Raw genomic sequence first — 20,357 nt, forward strand, 5'->3', positions numbered from 1 at the left:
GGTATTGATCTCTTGACCTTGTGATCTGCCCACCTTGGCCTCCCAAAATTCTAGAATTACAGGCAGAAGCCACTGCGCCCAGCCTAATTTCAGTATCTTTAGTAGGTTTCACCATGTTGGCCAGGCTGGTCTCGAACTCCCGAACTCAGCTGATCTGCCTGCCTCAGCCTCTGAAAGTGTTTGGATTACAGGCGTGAGCCACCGCACCTGGTGGGCTCTGTATTTTTGTTGAAAGCACAGTAATAGGTTATGGCTAGCCTACACGTGGCCTTGTAGGTGTCAGTTTTTGGCAGGGCCCAGTGAATTCCAGGCAGGGGGCCATCATGACATGCCTGCCACATTAAGATTTCAGGAATTATCCCGTCCAGCAAAGGAGGGTCAGGGCTGTTGCCATAACAAGCATTCTGAGGGTTAGCTTGCATACCAGTCTCTTCCCAAATGCTGAGTGCCCCATGTATCCTGTGACATTTGAGAATAGGCTTTCCTCAACTTGGCGCAATATGCCTTTGGACCAAGTGCTGTGTCCTGTGCATTCCTTACTGGATGTTGGCATGCATTCCTAGTGTCGTCCACTAGATGGCAGTGGCACCCACCCCAGAGCTCAAATATTACTATGTCCTGATGCAGCCAGGGCTTGGCAGGGCTGGTGGCCCTCTGAGGGCCCTTACTGGCCATTTTTCTCGGGCACCTTCTGTTGCCCAGGCTGGGGCGCAGTGGTGCAGTTGGAGCTCACTGCAGCCTCGACCTCCTGGGCTCAAGCGATCCTCCCACCTCAGTCCCCAGAGTAGCTGGGACTACAGGCATGTGCTGCTACTCCTGGGTAATTAATTGTACTAATTAATAGTAGTTGGCTAATTAGTAATAGTGGAGTCTTGCTATGTTGCTTAGGCTGGTCTCGAACTCCTGGACTTAATTAAGCAGCCACCTTGCCTCCGCCTTCGAAAGTACAGGGGTTACAGGCGTGAACCACCACACCTGGCCCCTGTTCGGCTTTTGCCCCTCCTGTTGGGGCCATCAAACCTCTCACAGTTGGTCATCCCTTAAAGCTCTGTCAAACTTTTCTCTTTTTTTGAGATGGAGTCCCAGTGTCACCCAGGCTGGAGTGCAGTGGCGTGATCTCGGTTCACTGTAGCCTCCACCTCCCGGGTTCAAGCGATTTTCCTGCCTCAGCCTCCCGAGTAGCTGGGACTACAGGCGCCCGCCACCACACCTGGCTAATTTTTTTATTTTTAGTAGAGACGGGGTTTCACCATCTTGGCCAGGCTGATCTTGAACTCCTGACCTCATGATCCACCCACCTTGGCCTCCCAAAGTGCTGGGTGCTGGGATTACAGACATGAGCCACTGCATCCAGCCAGCTCCGTCAAACATTAATTTGATCCCAAGCAGAAGCAGAGGGACTTTTGACATTTTTTTTTTTTTTTTTGAGACGGAGTCTCACTCTGTCACCCAGGCTGGAGTGCAGTGGCACGATCTCAGCTCACCGCAAGCTCTGCCTCCCAGGTTCATGCCATTCTCCTGCCTCAGCCCCCCTAGTAGCTGGGACTACAGGCAAGCGCCACCACACCTGGCTAATTTTTTTTTTTTTTTTTTTTTTTTTTGAGACGGAGTCTCGCTCTGTCGCCCAGACTGGAGTGCAGTGGCCGGATCTCAGCTCACTGCAAGCTCCGCCTCCCGAGTTTACGCCATTCTCCTGCCTCAGCCTCCCGAGTAGCTGGGACTACAGGCGCCCGCCACCTCGCCTGGCTAGTTTCTTGTATTTTTAGTAGAGACGGGGTTTCACCGTGTTAGCCAGGATGGTCTCGATCTCCTGACCTCGTGATCCGCCCGTCTCGGCCTCCCAAAGTGCTGGGATTACAGGCTTGAGCCACCGCGCCCGGCCAATTTTTTGTATTTTTTAGGAGAGATGGGGTTTCACCGTGTTAGCCAGGATGGTCTCAATCTCCTGACCTCGTGATCTGCCCACCTTGGCCTCCCAAAGTGCTGGGATTACAGACATGAGCCACCGCACCCAGCCAGCTCCGTCAAACATTAATTTGATCTCAGGCAGAGGGACTTTTGATCTTAATCTGCATGAGTCTGTCTCTAGGAAGGAGCCTGATTATGCTGTGGGGGGTGACGAACACCCTCCCGTCTTCGTCCGTCCAGATCTCAGGGGGAGAGCCAGCAGACAGAACCATTCAGCAGCCAATGTCCAAATAAGGTTTTGTGACTCGAAGCGCTGCCAACCTACTGTGGGTCATTTTATTCAGATCCATCCCAAATAACCTGTGGACACAAGAGCTGATATTATTCCAGTCCACGACTGTGGCATTCAATTAATAAGCCTTAAGTATCTATTGTGCACTACCGTGGTAAGACCATTCCATGATCCTCCAGAAATTCCACCCAATGCTGCTGGAAAGTAGGCTTACTGCATGCTACACACAAGTCCCCAAGCTGTGTTAACTTGCATAATTTTTTTTTTAAGATTTTTTTTTTTTTTTTTTTTTTTTTGGAGATAGAATCTCTCTCTGTTGCCCAGGCTGGAGCTCAGTGGCACCATTTCGGCTCCCTGCAAGTTTCGCCTCCTGGGTTCACGCCATTCTCCTGCCTCAGCCTCCCCAGTCGCTGGGACCACAGGCTCCCACCGCCACTCCCGGCTAATTTTTTGTATTTTTAGTAGAGATGGGGTTTCACCGTGTAAGCCAGGATGGTCTTGATCTCCTGACCTTGTGATCTCCCTGCCTCGGCCTCCCAAAGTGCTGGGATTACAGGCGTGAGCCACTGCACCCGGCCATAATTTTTTTTTTTTGAGACTGAGTCTCGCTCTGTCACCCAGGCTGGAGTGGGGCGGTGCGATCTTGGCTCACTGCAACCTCCACCCCCCGTGTTCAAGTGATCCTCCCACCTCAGCCTCCCTAGTAGCTGGGACTATAGAGTAGCTGGGACTACAGGTGCCTGCTACCATGCCCAGCTAATTTTTATTTTTAGCAGAGACAGGGATTTGCCATGTTGGTCAGGCTGGTCTGGAACTCCTGATCTCAAGTGATCTGCTTATCTTGGCCTCCCAAAGTGCTGGATTACAGGTGTGAGCCACCACACCTGGTCAACTCATAATTTATCATAGCCTTATGAAGATAGAACTATGTTCTCCAATTTTTTTTCTTTCTCTGAGATGGAGTCTTGCTCTGTTGCCCAGGCTGGAGTATGTTTGCTTCAAGCGATTCTCCTGCCTCAGCCTCCCAACTAGCTGGGATTACAGGTGCGTGCCACCATGCCCGGGTAATTTTTGTATACAGCCACCCTCTCCCAGCTGTAAGTTTTTGTATTTATAGTAAAGATGTGGTTTCACTATGTTGGCCAGGCTGGTCTTGAACTCCTGGCCTCAAGTGATTTGCCTGCCTTGGTCTTTTTTTTCTTGTTTTCTTTCTTTTTTTTTTGAGACAGAGTCTCACTCTGTCGTCAGGTCAGAGTGCAATAGCACGATCTCAGCTCACTGCAACCTCTGCCTCCCGGGTTCAAGCGATTCTCCTGCCTCAGCCTCCTGAGTAGCTGGGATTACAGGCACACGCCACCATGCCCAGCTAATTTTTGTATTTTTAGTAGACGGGGTTTTACCATGTTGGCCAGGATGGTCTCGTTCGATTGACCTCATGATCCTCCCACCTCAGCCTCTCAAAGTGCTGGGATTGCAGGCATGAGCCACCGCGCCCGGCCAACCTATTTTTTCTTGAGACAAGTTCTTGCCTGGTCACCCAGGCTGGAGTGCAGTGGCGTAATCATGGCTCGCTGCAACCTCGAACTCCTGGGCTCAAACAGTCCTCGCACCTCAGCCCGCTGAGTAGCTGGGACTAAAGGTGTGTGCCACCACATCTGGTGTGGGTGTGTGTGTGTGTGTGTGTGTGTGTGTGTGTAGAGAGGGGATTTTGCCATGTTGCCCAGGCTGGTCTCAAATTCCTGAGCTCAAGGAATTTTCCCACATCAGCCTGTCAAAGTACTGGGATTACAGGCGCCATCCCCTATACCCAGCCTAAACTTTGATTGCATCACTGCACTCCAGCCTGGGTGACAGCAAGATCCCATCCAAAAAAAAAAGCAATTGGAATTTGAACCCAGGCAGAGTAATTCTAGATTCTCACTGGAATTACAGTGACCTCCAATGCAATCGGCAAGCCACGATGGTCCCCTTCGACAGACAAGGAAATCATCCAAGGTCACACAGCCGTTAGACGACATAGGTCCTATTTGGCCTCATCTGTGTGCCCCCTAATTGCACACACCAGTGCAGAAAGTATTTGTCCATCCAGCTTATCTACCCTCATGCTCCCAGCCCAATGTCCAGCCTCCTCCAGAAAGAACTGGTCATCATCCCTCACCAGAGAACTCGGAGTTTGCAGCCAGGATGGTTCAGCCGCTTGCAGAGCAGTCGGACACCTGTGTCCCCTAGGGCGTTGTTGGTCAGATAAAGCTCGGTCAAGGTCTGGTTGATGCCCAGGGTGAAGTAAAGATTCTTACAAGCCTTGGCTGTGAGGCCACAGCTGTCCAGCCTGGTGAAGTTAAGGAGTCGGTTAAGGTAAACATCAGGTGCTACTTGGAGTCAGAGTCTAGCCCTGTCGCCCAGGCTGGAGTACACTGGTGAGATTTCAGCTCACTGCAACCTCCGCCTCCCAGGTTCAAGTGATTCTCCTGCCTCAGCCTCCCAAGTAGCTGGGATTATAGGCGTGCTACTCCTTGTATTTATCCAAACATATCCTTTTATTTTTGTTTTGTTTGAGACAGAGTCTCACTCTGTTGCCCAGGCTGGAATGCAGTGGCGCGATCTCAGCTCACTGCAACCTCCGCCTCCCGGGTTCAGGCTATTCCGCCCACCTTGGCTTCCCAAAGTGCTGGGATTATAGGCGTGAGCCGCCATGCCCAGCCTGGGTAACGTTTTAAAAAATTAGACAGAGCCTCACTTTAAAAAACAGACAGAGCCTCACTCTGTTTCCCAGGCTGGAATGCAGTGGCGCGATCTTGGCTCACTGCAACCTCCGCCTCCTGGGTTCAAGCTATTCCGCCCACCTTGGCTTCCCAAAGTGCTGGGATTACAGGCATGAGCCACCGCGCCTGGCCTGAATTATTATTTTTGAGACAGAGTCTTGCTCTGTCTCCCAGGCTGGAGTGCAGTGGTGCGATCTTGGCTTACTGTAATCTCGCCTCCTGGGTTCAAGTCATTGTCCTGCCTCAGCCTCCCAAGTAGCTGGGATTACAGGCATGTGCCACCATGCCCAGTGAATTTTTGTATTTTTGTAGAGATGGTGTTTCACCGTGTTGGCCAGGCTGGTCTTGAACTCCCGACCTCAGGTGATCCACCTGCCTGGGCCTCCCAAAGTGATGGGATTACAGCTGTTAAGCTACCGTGCCCAGTCTTTTTTTTTTAATTTTTAAATTTTATTTTATTTTATTTTATTTTTGAGACAGAGTTTCACTCTTGTTGCCCAGGCTGGAGTGCAATGGCATGATCTCTGCTCACTGCAACCTCTACCTCCCAGGTACTAGTGATTCTCCCGTCTCAGCCTCCCAAGTAGCTCGGATTACAGCTGTGTGCCACCAGGCTCGGCTATTTTTTTTTGCATTTAGTAGAGACAGAGTTTCACCATGTTAGGCTGGTCTCGAACTCCTGACCTCAGGTGATCTACCCACCTCAGCTTCCCAAAGTGCTGGGATTACAGGCGTGTGCCACTGCTCCCAGCCTTAAATTTTTACAATTTTAAGTCTGGCAGCACCCCCAAATCAGAATAAGTTCAGAGAAACTTCCTGTCTTTTCATTCCACCTCTCTTCTTGCTACCTGAATCTTTTGTATTGAAGCAGGATAGTTCATAAATAGAAAAATGAAGGATGAGAAAGCGCTTCCACTGTGCAAATATGACCACCACCACCCCGTCCCTCCCCAGTGCTTACCACAGTTTCTGGAGTCTGCAGGTGGGATGTTGCAGCCCCTCAGCCAGCAACCACAGGCCCCAGTCTCCCAGGTCGTTGAAACTCAAGTCCAGCTCTCGGAGGTGGTGGTTGGCCTGGAGCACCACAGAAAGACCCTCACAGGCGGCAGAGCCCAGCCGGCAGATGCCCAACCTGCAAAGACAGGATGCTAGGGCAGAGTGGGAGGCATTCCTCCTGCCAACATCTGCTGGGAGGACCCTGTGTCAAGCCCTGTGCTGGTTGCAGACAGAGGGACAGACTCAATCTCTACCCTGAGAGACGAAAAAGAAGACAGAAGTAGGAAGACGAGAGGAAGGGAGGAATAAAAGAACAGAAGGAAACAACTAAGAATCAGGCCAGGTGCCCTGGCTCATGCCTGTCATCCCAGCATCTTGGGAGGCTGAGGCTGGAGGATTCTTTGAGGTCAGGAGTTTGTGACCAGTCTGGACAACCGACAACTTGTTTGTACAAAAAAAGTTTTTTTTTTTTGCGACGGAGTTTCCCTCTTGTTGCCCAGGCTGCAGTGCAGTGGTGCAATCTCGGCTCACTGCAACCTCTACCTCCCAAGCTCAAGCGATTCTCCTGTCTCAGTCTCCCAAGTAGATGGGATTACAGGCGTGTGGCAGCACGCCCAGCTAATTTTTGTATTTTTAGTAGAAACGGAGTTTCACCATGTTGGTCAGGCTGGTTTCAAACTCCTGACCTCAGGTGATCCACCCACCTCAGCCTCCCATCTACAATTTTTTTTTTTTTTTTTTTTGAGACAGAGTCTCACAATATCGCCCAGGCTGGAGTGGCACGATCTCGGCTCTCTGCAACCTCCGCCTCCTGTGTTCTAGTGATTCTCCTATCTCAGCCTTCTGAGTAGCTGCGACTACAGGCGCCCACCACCATGCCCAGCTAATTTTTGTCTTTTTTTTTTTTTTTGAGGCGGAGTCTTGCTCTGTCGCCCAGGCTGGAGTGCAGTGGCCGGATCTCAGCTCACTGCAAGCTCCGCCTCCCGGGTTCCCGCCATTCTCCTGCCTCAGCCTCCCAAGTAGCTGGGACTACAGGTGCCCGCCACCTCGCCTGGCTAGTTTCTTGTATTTTTAGTAGAGACGGGGTTTCACTGTGTTCGCCAGGATGGTCTCGATCTCCTGACCTCGTGATCCGCCCGTCTCGGCCTCCCAAAGTGCTGGGATTACAGGCTTGAGCCACCGCGCCCGGCCGCATGTGTGATTTTTTTTTGTTTTTTGCTGGTGTCTTGATAAAAAAAAATACACAAAATGTGTATTTTTGAGCATCTCTACCCACGTCTTGTACTAGTCACTAGGAGATACAGTGGGCATAGCTCCTACGCTTGTGGATGCCACCACACACACATACACACGAATGACAATTTTTTTTTTTTTTTTTTTGAGATGGAGTCTCACTCTTGTCATCCAGGCTGGAGTGCAGTGGCACAATCTCAGCTCACTGTAACCTCCGGCTTCCAGGTTCAAGCAATTCTTCTGCCTCAGCCTCCTGGGTACCTGGACATCAGGCATCCGCCACCATGCCTGGCTAATTTTTGTATTTTTAGTAGAGATGGGGTTTCACCATATTGGCCAGGCTGGTCATGAACTCCTGACCTCAGGTCATCCTCCCACCTTGGCCTCCCATAGTGCTGGGATTACAGGCATGAGCCACCGTGCCCAGCTGCATGTGTGATTTTTTGGTTGTTTTTTGCTGGTGCCTTGATAAAAAAATACACAAAATGTGTATTTTTTAGCACCTCTACCCACGTCTTGTACTAGTCACTGGGAGATACAGTGGGCATAGCTCCTACACTTGTGGAATGCCACCACACACACATATACACGAATTACAAATTTTTTTTTTTTTTTGAGATGGACTCTCGCTCTGTCGCCCAGGCTGGAGTGCAGTGGCACAATCTCAGCTCACTGCAACCTCTGACTCCCGGATTCAAGCAATTCTTCTGCCTAAGCCTCCTGGGTACCTGGACATCAGGCGTCTGCCACCACATCTGGCTAATTTTTATATTTTTAGTAGAGACAGGGTTTCACCATGTTGGCCAGGCTAGTCTTGAACTCCTGACCTCAGGCCATCCTCCCACCTTGGCCTCCCAATGTGCTGAGATTACAGGCATGAGCCACCTCACCCAGCCTTCAAATTTCAATAAATGATGCTGAGGGGAAGTATGAGGTCATGTAGGATCATAAATCTAGGAACCCAGATCTTAGCTAGGGATTAGAAAAGGTGTCCAGTTGGGTGTAATGGGTCACACCTGTAATCCCAGCACTTTGGGAGGCCAAAGCCAGAGGATCTCCTAAGGCCAGGAGTTTGACACCAGCCTAGGCAACAAATCGAGACCTTGTCCCTACAAAAAATAAGTAAAAATTGGCCAAGCACGGTAGCTCACACCTGTAATCCCAGCGCTTTGGGAGGCCGAGACGGGCAGATCACGAGGTCAGGAGATCGAGACCATCCTGGCCAACACGGTGAAACCCCGTCTACTAAAAATACAAAAATTAGCCGGGCATGGTGGTTGGCACCTGTAGTCCCAGCTACTCGAGAGGCTGAGGCAGGAGAATGGCGTGAACCCGGGAGTTGGAGCTTGCAGTGAGCCGAGATGGCGCCACTGCACTCCAGCCTGGGCGACAGAGCAAGACTCCGTCTCAAAAAAAAAAAAAAAAAAAAAAAAAGTAAAAATTGGCCAGGTGTGGTGGCGTGTGCCTGCAGTCCCAGCTACTCAGGAGCCTGAGATGGGAGGATGGCTTCAGCCCAGGAGGTCAAGGGTACAGTGAGATATGATCACACCTCTGCACTCCAGCACTGGCGACAGAGCAAGACCCTGTCTCGAAATACAAAGTAAAGAGTGTTCAGAAGAAAAATTGAACTTCTCTGGGCAAAGAGGGGACAGAGAGCAGAAGTCATACCAGGGAACAAGAAATGCTTGTGCAAAAGGCTGTGTGTCAGAAAAATCCCTTTGTTTTTTTTTTTTTTTTGAGACAGAATTTTGCTCTTGTTGCCCAGGCTGGAGTGCAATGACGCAATCTCAGCCCACCACAACCTCCACCTCCTGTGTTTAAGTGATTCTCCTGCCTCAGCCTCCCGAGTAGCTGGCATCATAGGCACCACCACGCCCGGCTAATTTTCTCTTTTTAGTAGAGACAGGTTGTTTCACCATGTTGGTCAGGCTGGTCTCAAACTCCTGACTTCAGGTGATCCTCCCGCCTTGGCCTTCCAAAGTGCTGGAATTAACAGGTGTCAGCCACCGTGCATGGCCAGAAAAATCCTTTTAAAAAGGCGAATGTAGGCTGGGTACAGTGGCTCATGCCTGTCATCCCAGCACTTTGGGAGGCCAAGGCGGGCAGATCATGAGGTCAGGAGATCGAGACCATCCTGGCTAACATGATGAAACGGCATCTCTACTAAAAATACAAAAAACTAGCTGGGCGTGGTGGCGGGTGCCTGTAATCTCAGCTATTTGGGAGGCCGAGGCAGAAGAATTGCTTGAACCTGGGAGGTAAAGGTTACAGTGAGCCAAGATCGCGCCACTGCTCTCCAGCCTGGGTGACAAAGTGAAACTCTGTCTCAAAAAAAAAAAAAAAAAAAAAAAAAAAAAAAAAGCTGATGTAGTAGCTACAGTTTAGGGGCAGAGGCAACCTGGCCTCCATGATCCCAGGTGAGAGGGCTGCGTTCATGGTTTGGGACTCCTAGCGTGGTGAGCAAAACGGGACTCACCGGAGGGTCTGGAGCTTGCACGTGGGATTCCTGAGGCTCTCACACAGCAGCAGCACCCCGGGGTCCCCCAGCTCATTCAGGCTCAGGTCCAACTCTCTCAGGCTGTGGTTCACACTGAGAGTTGAGGCCAGCTCTTCACAGGCGGCAGCAGTGAGGTGGCAGATCTTCAGCCTGCACAAAGTCCAATTCAACAAGCATTATGGAGGCTTGCTTGTTTTTTTTTTTGAGACAGTCTCACTCTGCCACCCAGGCTGGAGTGCAGTGGTGCAATGTCAGCTCACTGCAACCTCCACCTCCCATATTCAAGCGATTCTCCTGCCTCAGCCTCCCAAATAGCTGGGACTACAGGAGTGTGGTATCACGTCTGGCTAGTTTTTGGACTTTTACTAGAGACAGGGTTTCTTGCCATGTTAGCCAGGGTGGTCTCGAACTCCTGACCTTGGGTGACACGCCTGCCTCAGCCTCTCAAAGGACTGGGATTACAGGCGTGAACCACTGCGCCCAAGCCCCCGGTCTTAACAGTAACACATTTTCAGACAACCCAATTTAAAAATGGGCAAAAGGGCCGGGCGTGGTGGCTCATGCCTATAATCCCAACACTTTGGGAGGCCGAGGCAGGCGGATAACCTGAGGTCGGGAGTTCAAGACCAGCCTGAGCAACATGAAAAAACCCCGTCTCTACTAAAAATACAAAATTAGACTGGGCACAGTGGCTCATGCCTGTAATCCCAGCACTTTGGGAGGCCGAGGCAGGTGGATCACCTGAGGTTGGGAGATCAAGACCATTCTGGCTAACATGGTGAAACCCAGTCTTTACTAAAAATACAAAAAATTAGCTGGGTGTGGTGGCACATGCCTGTCATCCCAGCTACTCGGGAGGCTGAGGCAGGAGAATCACTTGAACCTGGGAGGCAGAGGTTGCCGTGAGCTGAGATCGTGCCATTGCACTCCAGCCTGGGCAACAAGAGTGAAACTCCATCTCAAAAATAAATTAATTAATAAAATAAATTAAAAAACTAAAAATAAATGAGCAAAATGCTTGAATACACATTTCTTCAAGGAAGGTGTACAAATGGCCAACAAGCACCTGAAAAGATGCTCCATCTCAGTAATCACTGGGGAAATACAAATCAAAACCGCGAGATAGCATCTCATACCCATTAGGATGCCTACTATTAAAAATAAATAGACTCCGGCCGGGCGTGGTGGCTCACGCCTGTAATCCCAGCACTTTGGGAGGCAGGCAAATCACGAGGTCAGGAGATTGAGACCATTCTGGCTAACACGGTGAAACTCCATCTCTACTAAAAATACAAAAAAAAAAAAAAAAAAAATAGCCAGGCATGGTGGTGGGCGCCTGTAGTCTCAGCTACTCTGGAGGCTGAGGCAGGAGAATGGCGTGAACCCAGGAGGCAGAGGTTGCAGCGAGCTGAGATCACGCCACAGCACTCCAGCCTGGGCAACAGAGCAAGACTCTGTCTCAAAAAAAAAAAAAAAAAAAAAAAAAAAAACAACTAAAAATAAATAGAAAACCTGTAATCCTAGCACTTTGGATGGCCAAGGTGGGCGGATCACCTGAGGTCAGGAGTTTGAGACAGCCTGGCCAACACGGTGAAACCCCATCTCTACTAAAAATGCAAAAAAACGAGCTGGGCGTGGTGGTGGGTGCCTGTAATCCCAGCTACTTGGGAAGCTGAGGCAGGAGAATTGCTTGAACCTGGGAGGTGAAGGTTGCAGTGAGCTGAGATTGCAGCATTGCACTCCAGCCTAGCCTGGGTGACAGAGTGAGACTTTTTCTTAAAGAGAAAAAAAAAAGAAAAGGGACAGAATAGGCCGGCCACAGTGGGTCATGACTATAATCCCAGCACTTTGGGAGGTCGAGGTGGGCAAATCACCTGAGGTCAGAAGTTCGAGACCAGTCTGACCAACATGGTGAAGCCCTGTCTCTACTGAAAATACAACAATTGGCTGGCGTGGTGACAGGCACCTGTAATCCTAGCTACTTGGGAGTCTGAGGCACAAGAATCGTTGAACCTGGGAGGTGGAGATTGGAGTGAGCTGAGATGGAGAGCCACTGTACTCCAGCCTGGGCCACAGGGCGAGACTCTGTCTCAAAAAAAAAAAAAAAGTAATAAATAAATAATAAGTGCTGGCTGGGTGCCATGGCAGTGGCTCACACCTGTAATCCCAGCACTTTGGGAGGCTGAGGCGGGAGGACTGGTTGATCCCAGGAGTTCCAGACCAGCCTGGTCAACATGGCCAACATGGCGAAACCCTGTCTCTATTTAAAAAATAAAAGGAAAAAAAAGAAAAATTAGCTCGGTGTGGTAGCACACACCCGTAATCCCAGCTACTCGGGAGGCTGAGGCAGGAGGATCACTTGAGCCCCAGAGGTTGAGGCTTCAGAAAGTTGATATCACACCATTGCACTCAAGCTTTTGTGAGTCAGTGAGACCCTGTCTCAAAAAAAAAAAAAAGTTCAAGATAGTTCCTGCAGATCAGACTGGGGCAGAACAAGAAACAAAACTGGGGAAGATGGTACATTTTATGTTGCATGTATTTGATCACAATTACATTTACTTTTTACTTTATTATATATTTTTTGAGATAGGGTGTCACCCTGTCACCCAGGCTGGGGTACAGTGGCTTGATCACAGCTCACGGCAGCCTTGGCCTCTAAGGCTCCCGAATACCCGGGACTCCAGGCACATACCACCCACCCCAGCTAATTATGTTTATTTTTTGTAGAGATGACATCTCACTGGTTCCCAGGCTGCTCCTGAGTGCCTGTGCTCAAGCCATTCTAGAGGGTTGTGATTACAGGCGTGAGCCACCGCGCCCAGCCCTTCTGAAGAGTTTTGATCCACGGTTGACGAAATTCACGAATGCAGAACCCATGGACCCAGAGGGCTGACTGTGCCTCATTGGCATGAAGTACTTTCATGGTATTGGGCAACCATCACTGCCATCCATCTCTGGAACGTTTTCTTTCTTTTTTTTTTTTTTTTTTTGGACGGAGTCTCGCTCTGTCGCCCAAGCTGGAGTGCAGTGGCCGGATCTCAGCTCACTGCAAGCTCCGCCTCCCGGGTTCACGCCATTCTCCTGCCTCAGCCTCCCGAGTAGCTGGGACTACAGGCGCCCGCCACCTCGCCCGGCTAGTTTTTTGTACTTTTTAGTAGAGACGGGGTTTCACCGTGTTAGCCAGGATGGTCTCGATCTCCTGACTTTGTGATCCGCCCGCCTCGGCCTCCCAAAGTGCTGGGATTACAGGCTTGAGCCACCGCGCCCGGCCTCTTTCTTTTTTTTTTTTGGAGACGGAGTTTCGCTTTTGCTGCCCAGACTGGAGTGCAATGGCACGATGTTGGCTCACTGCAACCTCCACCTCCCAGGTTCAAGCGATTCTCCAAAAAAAAAAAAAAAAAAGTAATAAATAAATAATAAGTGCTGGCTGGGTGTGATGGCGGTGGCTCACACCTGTAATCCCAGCACTTTGGGAGGCTGAGGCGGGAGGACTGGTTGATCCCAGGAGCCTCCCCAGTAGCTGGGATTACAGGCATGCACCACCACACCCAGCTAATTTTGTATTTTTAGTAGAGACAGGGCTTCTCTGTGTTGGTCAAGCTGGTCTCAAACTCCAGACCTCAGGTGATCCGCCCACCTCGGCCTCCCAAAGTGCTGGGATTACAGGTGTGAGCCACCGCGCCCAGCCATCTCTGGAACTTCTTCATCTTCCCAAATGGAACCTCTGTTCCTGTTAGATGGTAACTCCCCATTTCCTCCTCTTCTAGGCCCTGGCAGCTACCATTCTACTTTGTTTTTTGAGATGGAGTCTCTCTCTGTCACCATGGCTGGAGTGCAGTGGCGTGATCTTGGCTCACTGCAACTTCTGCCTCCCAGCTTCAAGTGATTCTCTTGCCTCAGCCCCCTGAGTAGCTGTGATTACAGGCATGTGCCACCACACCTGGCTAATTTTTATATCTTTAGTAGAGACGGGTTTTCACCAAGTTGGCCAGGCTGGTCTCAAACTCCTGACCTCAGATGATCTGCCCTCTTTGGCCTCCCAAAGTGCTGGGATGACAGGTGTGAGCTGCTGCACCCGACCTGTGGATGCATTTTTAATACCATCATTCAATATGAAGAGATTTTCCATTTTATTATAGTTGACCCCAGGAAGAACTCACCACAAAGTCCGTAGTCTGCAGACTGGGTGCCTCAGTCCCTGGCACAGTAACCTCAGGCCCAAATCCTCCAGTGCATTTCCTGTCAGGTCCAACTCAACCAGATGTGGGTTGGTGCTGAGCACAGAAGCCAACTCTTGACAAGCCCCGGACTCCAGCTGACACTTCCTCAACCTTGGGAGGAAAGAGAGGTTGAAGGGGACACCATGTTGCTTTTCTGTGTCCTGATCACTCATGCCCCAGCCTTTTATCTTATTATTTAGGGAAAGGTTCTTGCTCTGTCACCCAGGGTGAAGGTCAGCGGCGTGATATCAACTCAGTGAAGCCTCGACCTCCGGGCTCATGTGATCCTCCTGCCTCAGCCTCCTGAGTAACTGGAATACATGTGTGCACCACTATACCTGCCTAATTTTTTTTGTTTTGTTTTGTTTTGTTTTTGAGGTGGAGTCTCGCTCTGTCACCCAGGCTGGAGTACAGTGGCGTGATCTTTTCTCACTGCAACCTCCACCTCCTGGGTTCAAGTGATTCTCATACCTCAGTCTCTCGAGTAGCTGGGATTACAGGCTGGACGACAGGTGCCCGCCACCACGCCCAGCTAATTTGTGCATTTTTAGTAGAGATGGGGTTTCACCATGTTGGCCAGGCTGGTCTCGAGCTCCTGACCTCAGGTGATCTGCCCACTTTGGCCTCCCAAAGTGCTGGGATTACAGGCGTGAACCACTCCTCCTGGCCTATACCTGGCTGATTAAAAAAAAAAAAATTGTAGGTCGGGTACAGTGGCTCACGCCTGTAATTCCAGCACTTTGGGAAGCTAAGATTGGTGGATTATTTGAGGTCAGGAGTTTAAGACCAGCCTGGTCAACATGGGGAAAACCCATCTCTACTAAAAATACAAAAATGTTAGCTGGGTATGGTGGTGGGTGCCTGTAATCTCAGCTACTTGGGAGGCTGAGGCAGGAGAATCACTTGAACCCAGGAGGTGGACGTTGCAGTGAGCTGAGATCCCGCCACTGCACTAAAGCCTGGGCGACATAGCAAGACCCAATCTCCAGGGAGAAAAAGAAAAGGTGGGGGATGGCCCCAGGGACTCTTCCTCATGTGGAATTGAGTATGGAGTCAGAGGGCAGAAGGAGGTCCTCTAAAGAGCCTAGAGTCCAGGGCCAGGGTCTTAGGTCATGGGGTTAAGGGCCAGCCTGATTTAAAGGTGGAGATTTGAGGATTACCAGCATTGTGTGGTATTTCATGCCCCAGGAGACAATGAGCTTAAGAAGTTGCTCCCAGGTAGGCCGGGCGCGGTGGCTCAAGCCTGTAATCCCAGCACTTTGGGAGGCCGAGGCGGGCGGATCACGAGGTCAGGAGATCGAGACCATCCTGGCTAACACGGTGAAACCCCGTCTCTACTAAAAAATACAAAACACTAGCCGGGCGACGTGGCGGCGCCTGTAGTCCCAGCTACCCGGGAGGCTGAGACAGGAGAATGGCGTGAACCCGGGAGGCGGAGCTTGCAGTGAGCTGAGATCCGGCCACAACACTCCAGCCTGGGTGACAGAGCGAGACTTCGTCTCAAAAAAAAAAAAAAAAAAAAGTTGCTCCCGGGAATAGAGACTCACTGAATCATCTGCAGCCTGCATTGGGGATGCCGCAGGCCCTCACAAAGCAGCATCATGCCTGGGAATCCAACACCATTGCCACTGAGATCCATCCTTGTTAAATTCCTATTGGCTATGAGAGCTGCAGAGAGGTCCTCACAGGCTGAGCTGGAGATGCGGCACCTCTTCAGCCTGGGGTGGAAAAGAGGAGGAAGGAGCTGGTCATTTCCTTTGCGCCAGTTTTGTGGATTATTTTCTTTTGCTTTTTTTTTTTTTTTTTTTTTTCCCCTGAGACAGAGTCGCTCTGCCACCCAGGCTGGAGTGCAGTGGCACGATCTCGGCTCACCATAACCTCTGCTTCCTGGGTTGAAGCGATTTTTCTGCCTTGGCCTCCTGAGTAGCTGGGATTACAGTCGTGTGCCACCACGCCTGGCTAATTTTTGTATTTTTAGTGTGCCACCACGCCTGGCTAATTTTTGTATTTTTAGTAGAGATGGGGTTTCACCATGTTGGCCAGCTGGTCTCGAACTCCCGACCTCAGGTGATCCACCCGCCTTGGCCTCCGGAAGTGCTGGGATTACAGGTGTGAGCCACCGTGTGTGATGGCATTTCACTCTGTTTTCCAGGCTGGAGGGCAGTGGCACCATCATGACTCACTGGGGCCTAAACCTTCTGGGCTCAAGCAACCTCCCACGTCAGTGTCCTGAGTAGCTGGGACTACAGGTGCACACCACCACATCCAGCTATTTTTTTTTTTAAGAGTTTATCGCCAGGCGCGGTGCCTCACACCTGTAATCCCAGCATTTTGGGAGGCTGAACAGGGTGGATCACCTGAGGTCAGGAGTTCAAGACCAGCCTGGCCAACATGGCAAAACCCTGTCTCTACTAAAGAAATACAAAAAATTAGTCGAGTGTGGTGGCGGGCACCTGTAATCCCAGCTACTCAGGAGGCTGAGGCAGGAGAATCGCTTGAACCTGGGAGGCGGATGTTGCAGTGAGCTGAGATCGCGCCATTGCACTCCAGCCTGGGAGACAAGAGCAAGACACCGTCTCCAAAAAAAAAAAGAAAAAGAAAAAAAAAATATTTATCTTTTAGCTGAGAGAGTTTATTTTTAATATATTTTATATATATTTTTTGAGGCAGAGTCTCGCTCTTGTTGCCCAGGCTGGAGTGCAGTGGTGTGATCTTAGCTCACTGCAATCTCCACCTCCTGGATTCAAGCAATTCTCCTGCCTCTGCCTCCCAAGCAACTGGGATTACAGGTGCCCAGCACCACGCCTGACTAATTTTTGTATTTTTTAGTAGAGACGGGATGGGGTTTCTCCATGTTGGCCAGGCTGGTGTTGAACTCTTGGGCTCAAGTGATCCTCCCACCTTGGCCTCCCAAAGTGCTGGGAGAGTGCTGGGAAAGTGTGAGCCATCACACCTGGCCAATATGTTTATTTCAGAATATCATATTGTATATGATAAATTTTACCTGTCATGGAAAGCAACAAGAATAATATAAAATGTTTTGTTGCTTTGTAGTCAAATACACTCACAAAGGTTGCCCTTAAAGAAATTCAAGGTCCTGGCCGGGCGCGGTGGCTCAAGCCTGTAATCCCGGCACTTTGGGAGGCTGAGACGGGCGGATCACGAGGTCAGGAGATCGAGACCATCCTGGCTAACACGGTGAAACCCCGTCTCTACTAAAAAAATACAAAAATCTAGCCGGGCGAGGTGGCGGGCGCCTGTAGTCCCAGCTACTCGGGAGGCTGAGGCAGGAGAATGGCGTAAACCCAGGAGGCGGAGCTTGCAATGAGCTGAGATCCGGCCACTGCACTCCAGCCCGGGCGACAGAGCGAGACTCCATCTCAAAAAAAAAAAAAAAAAAAAAAATTCAAGGTTGTGTGCGGTGGCTCAAGCCTGTAATCCCAGCACTTTGGGAGGCCGAGGTGGGTAGACTACCTGAGGTCAGGAGTTTATGACCAGCCTGGCCAATGCAGTGAAACCCTATGTCTACTAAAAACACTAAAATTAGCTGGGTGTGGTGGTGCACCCCTGTAGTCCCAGCTACTCAGGAGGCTGAGGCAGGAGAATTGCTTGAACCTGGGAAGCGGAGGTTGCAGTGAGTCGAGATCGTGTCACTGCACTCCAGCCCAGGCTACAGAGCAAGACTATCTCAAAAACTAAAAGATAAAAAAAAATTTGGCTAGGCACAATGACTCACACCTGTAATCTCAACAGTTAAGGAGGCTGAGGAGGGAGGATCACTTGAGGCCAGGAGTTTCAGACCAGTGTGGGCAACATGGTGAAACCCCATCCCTCCAAAAAAATACAAAAATTAGCTGGGTGTGGTTGCACACGCTTGTTTTCCCAGCTATCGTGATGCTGGGGCAAGAGGATCACTTGAGTCCAAAAGTTTGGGGTTGCAGCGAGCCATGATTGTGCCACTGCACTCCAGCCTGGGTGACAGAGCATATCAGTGTCTCAAAAAAAAAAAAAAAGTAAAAATAAAAAATATGGAGACCCACACAGCGGGATGACCACATGAAGACAGAAGGCAGTGATCTGCAGACCCAGGACAGAGGCCTCAGAAGAACTTAACCTGCCCACAGCTTGGTCTTGGACTTCTAGCAACCCCACAACCTGCCTTGAGAAAATACATTTATGGGGTGAAGCCACCCAGTCTTTGGCACTTTTTTTTTTTTCTTCCCCTGAGACGGAGTCTCACCATATCACCCAGGCTGGAGTGCAGTGGCACGATCCCGGCTCACTGCAACCTCTGCCTCCCAGGTTCAAGTGATTCTCCCGCCTCAGCCTCCCAAGCAGCTGGGATGACAGCCCTCCTAATTTTTGTATTTTTTGTAGAGATGGCATTTTGCCATGTTGGCCAGGCTGGTCTCAAACTCCTGACCTCAAGTGATCTGCCCACCTTGACCTATCAACATGCTGAGATTACAGACGTGAACCACCGCACCCAGCTTTATGGCACTTTTTGCTGGCAGCTGTAGCCAATGCATACACCATCCCGTGATAGAACCTTTGTGACCGAGCCCCATGAGAGGCCACGGTAGGGACCACCTGAAACCCCCAGACCAGCCTGCACTCACCTCAGGTTCTGAAGTTTGCAGCTGGGGTGTCTGAGTCCTTGACAGAGAAGCTTCACCCCCCGGCTACCCAGAGCTTTCCGGTACAGAGCCAGCTCTGTCAGGTTTGGATTGGTGCACAGGGCCGCTGCCAGATGTTCACTGTAGGCGTCCGGCAGAACGGTCCTCTCTGGTCTGCTTGAAGGAAAGACAGGTCACTCTCTGGTGTTACTGGGTGCTTGACAACGATGGCCTTTGCATGTCATTTTACCATTTATGAAGCATGCTATCTTTTTTTTTTTTTTGAGACGGAGTTTCGCTCTTGTTGGCCAGGCTGGGGTGCAATGGCGCCATCTCAGCTCACCGCAACCTCCGCCTCCTGGGTTCAAGCGATTCTCCTGCCTCAGCCTCCAGAGTAGCTGGGATTACAGGCATGAGCCACCACGCCCAGGTAGTTTTGTATTTTTAGTAGAGATGGGGTTTCACCGTGTTGGCCAGGCTGATCTCGTACTCCTGACCTCAGGTGATCCACCCGCCTCAACCTCCCAAAGTGCTGGGATTACAGGCGTGAGCCACCACGTCCAGCCAAAGCATGCTATCTTTTAACTTTTTTTTTTTTTTTTTAGAAGGCCTTGCCCTGTTGTCTAGGCTGGAGTGCATGGTGAGATCATGGCTCACTGCAGGCTTGACCTCCTAGGCTTAAGCAATCCTCTCGCCTCAGCCTCCTGAGAAGCTGGGGCTACAGGTGTGCACCATCATGCCCAGCTAATTTATTTTATATTTTTGGAGATGGGGATCTCATTATGTTGTCCAGGCTGCACCTGACTCGATCTGAAACTCCTAATCATTAATTAGTTGGTTTACTTGTTTCTTTATTATCTGTCTCCGTTCTCATTAGGATGTGTGCTCTCTTGGGAGCACTGGCTTATTCACACAGTCTTCTGTCTACAGAACAGTGTTGGGTCCACAGATAAAAGGGACGTAGAGGCTGGGTGTGGTGGCTCACACCTATAATCCCAGCATTTTGGGAGGCTGAGGCCAAGAATTCAAGACCAGCCTGGCCAACACGATGATACCCCGTCTCTACTAAAAAATACAAAAATTAGCTGGGTGTGGTGGCACACTCCTGTGGGCCCGGCTACTTGGGAGGCTGAGACATGCAAGGGGGAGGTTGCAGTGAGCTGAGATCGTGCCACTGCACTTCAGCCTTGGTGACAGAGCCAGACTCTGTCAAGAAAAAGGGACTTAGTAATATTTGTTGATTGAAAAAATTCTCCCAGATATCAACCTCAATTTAGTCCCAATGGGTGTTGTTTAGTCTCTGCTGTGGCACTATTGACACTTTGGGGCCAGAGGGACTGTCCTGTGTACTGCAGGGTGTTTGCAGCATTCCTGGCCTTTACCCACTAGATGTCAGTAGTGTTACTTGCTTCCCAGTTGTGACCACCAGAAAACATGTCTCCAGACATGGCCAAATGTCAGAGCAAAATCACCCCTAGCTGACAGGCACTGGTTAAGAGCATGAACCTCAAGACCAAGGCGGGTGGATCACTTGAGGTCAGGAGTTCAAGACCAGCCTGGCTAACATGGTGAAACCCCGTCTCCACTAAAAATACAAAAATTATCCCGGCATGGTGATGGGCACCTGTAACCCCAACTACTCAGGAGGCTGAGGCAGGAGAATCGCTTGAACCCGGGAGGCAGAGGCTACAGTGAGCTGAGATTGCGCCACTGCACTCCAGCCTGGGACACCGAGACACTTTGTTAAAACAACAACAAAAAGCGTGGGCCAGGTGCAGTGGCTCATGCCTGTAATCCCAGCACTTTGGGAGGCCAAGGTGGGCAGATCATGAG

General features: G+C 50.5%; 1 protein-coding gene across 4 annotated transcripts in view; it reads right to left on the reverse strand.

The window, feature by feature from the left end:
* Nucleotides 1-1,875: 1,875 nt before the first annotated feature.
* NLRP12 (NLR family pyrin domain containing 12) overlaps nt 1,876-20,357 on the reverse strand; it is a 31,072-nt gene continuing 12,590 nt past the window's right edge. For 2 of the 4 annotated variants that reach the window (XM_010380713.2, XM_030912725.1), the window contains exons 4-10: nt 18,528-18,701; nt 15,456-15,626; nt 13,849-14,019; nt 9,668-9,838; nt 5,924-6,094; nt 4,359-4,529; nt 1,876-2,268 (exon numbers count right to left, since the gene is read on the reverse strand). In XM_010380713.2, coding sequence (XP_010379015.1) covers nt 2,181-2,268; nt 4,359-4,529; nt 5,924-6,094; nt 9,668-9,838; nt 13,849-14,019; nt 15,456-15,626; nt 18,528-18,701 — 1,117 coding nt within the window. In that variant the 3' untranslated portion in view covers nt 1,876-2,180. The remainder of the gene's footprint in view (nt 2,269-4,358; nt 4,530-5,923; nt 6,095-9,667; nt 9,839-13,848; nt 14,020-15,455; nt 15,627-18,527; nt 18,702-20,357) is intronic. The other 2 variants (XM_010380712.2, XM_030912724.1) reach the window with 2 other exon arrangements.

The sequence above is a fragment of the Rhinopithecus roxellana genome, chromosome 12, assembly GCF_007565055.1.
Source record: "Rhinopithecus roxellana isolate Shanxi Qingling chromosome 12, ASM756505v1, whole genome shotgun sequence".
Lineage (NCBI taxonomy): Eukaryota > Metazoa > Chordata > Mammalia > Primates > Cercopithecidae > Rhinopithecus > Rhinopithecus roxellana.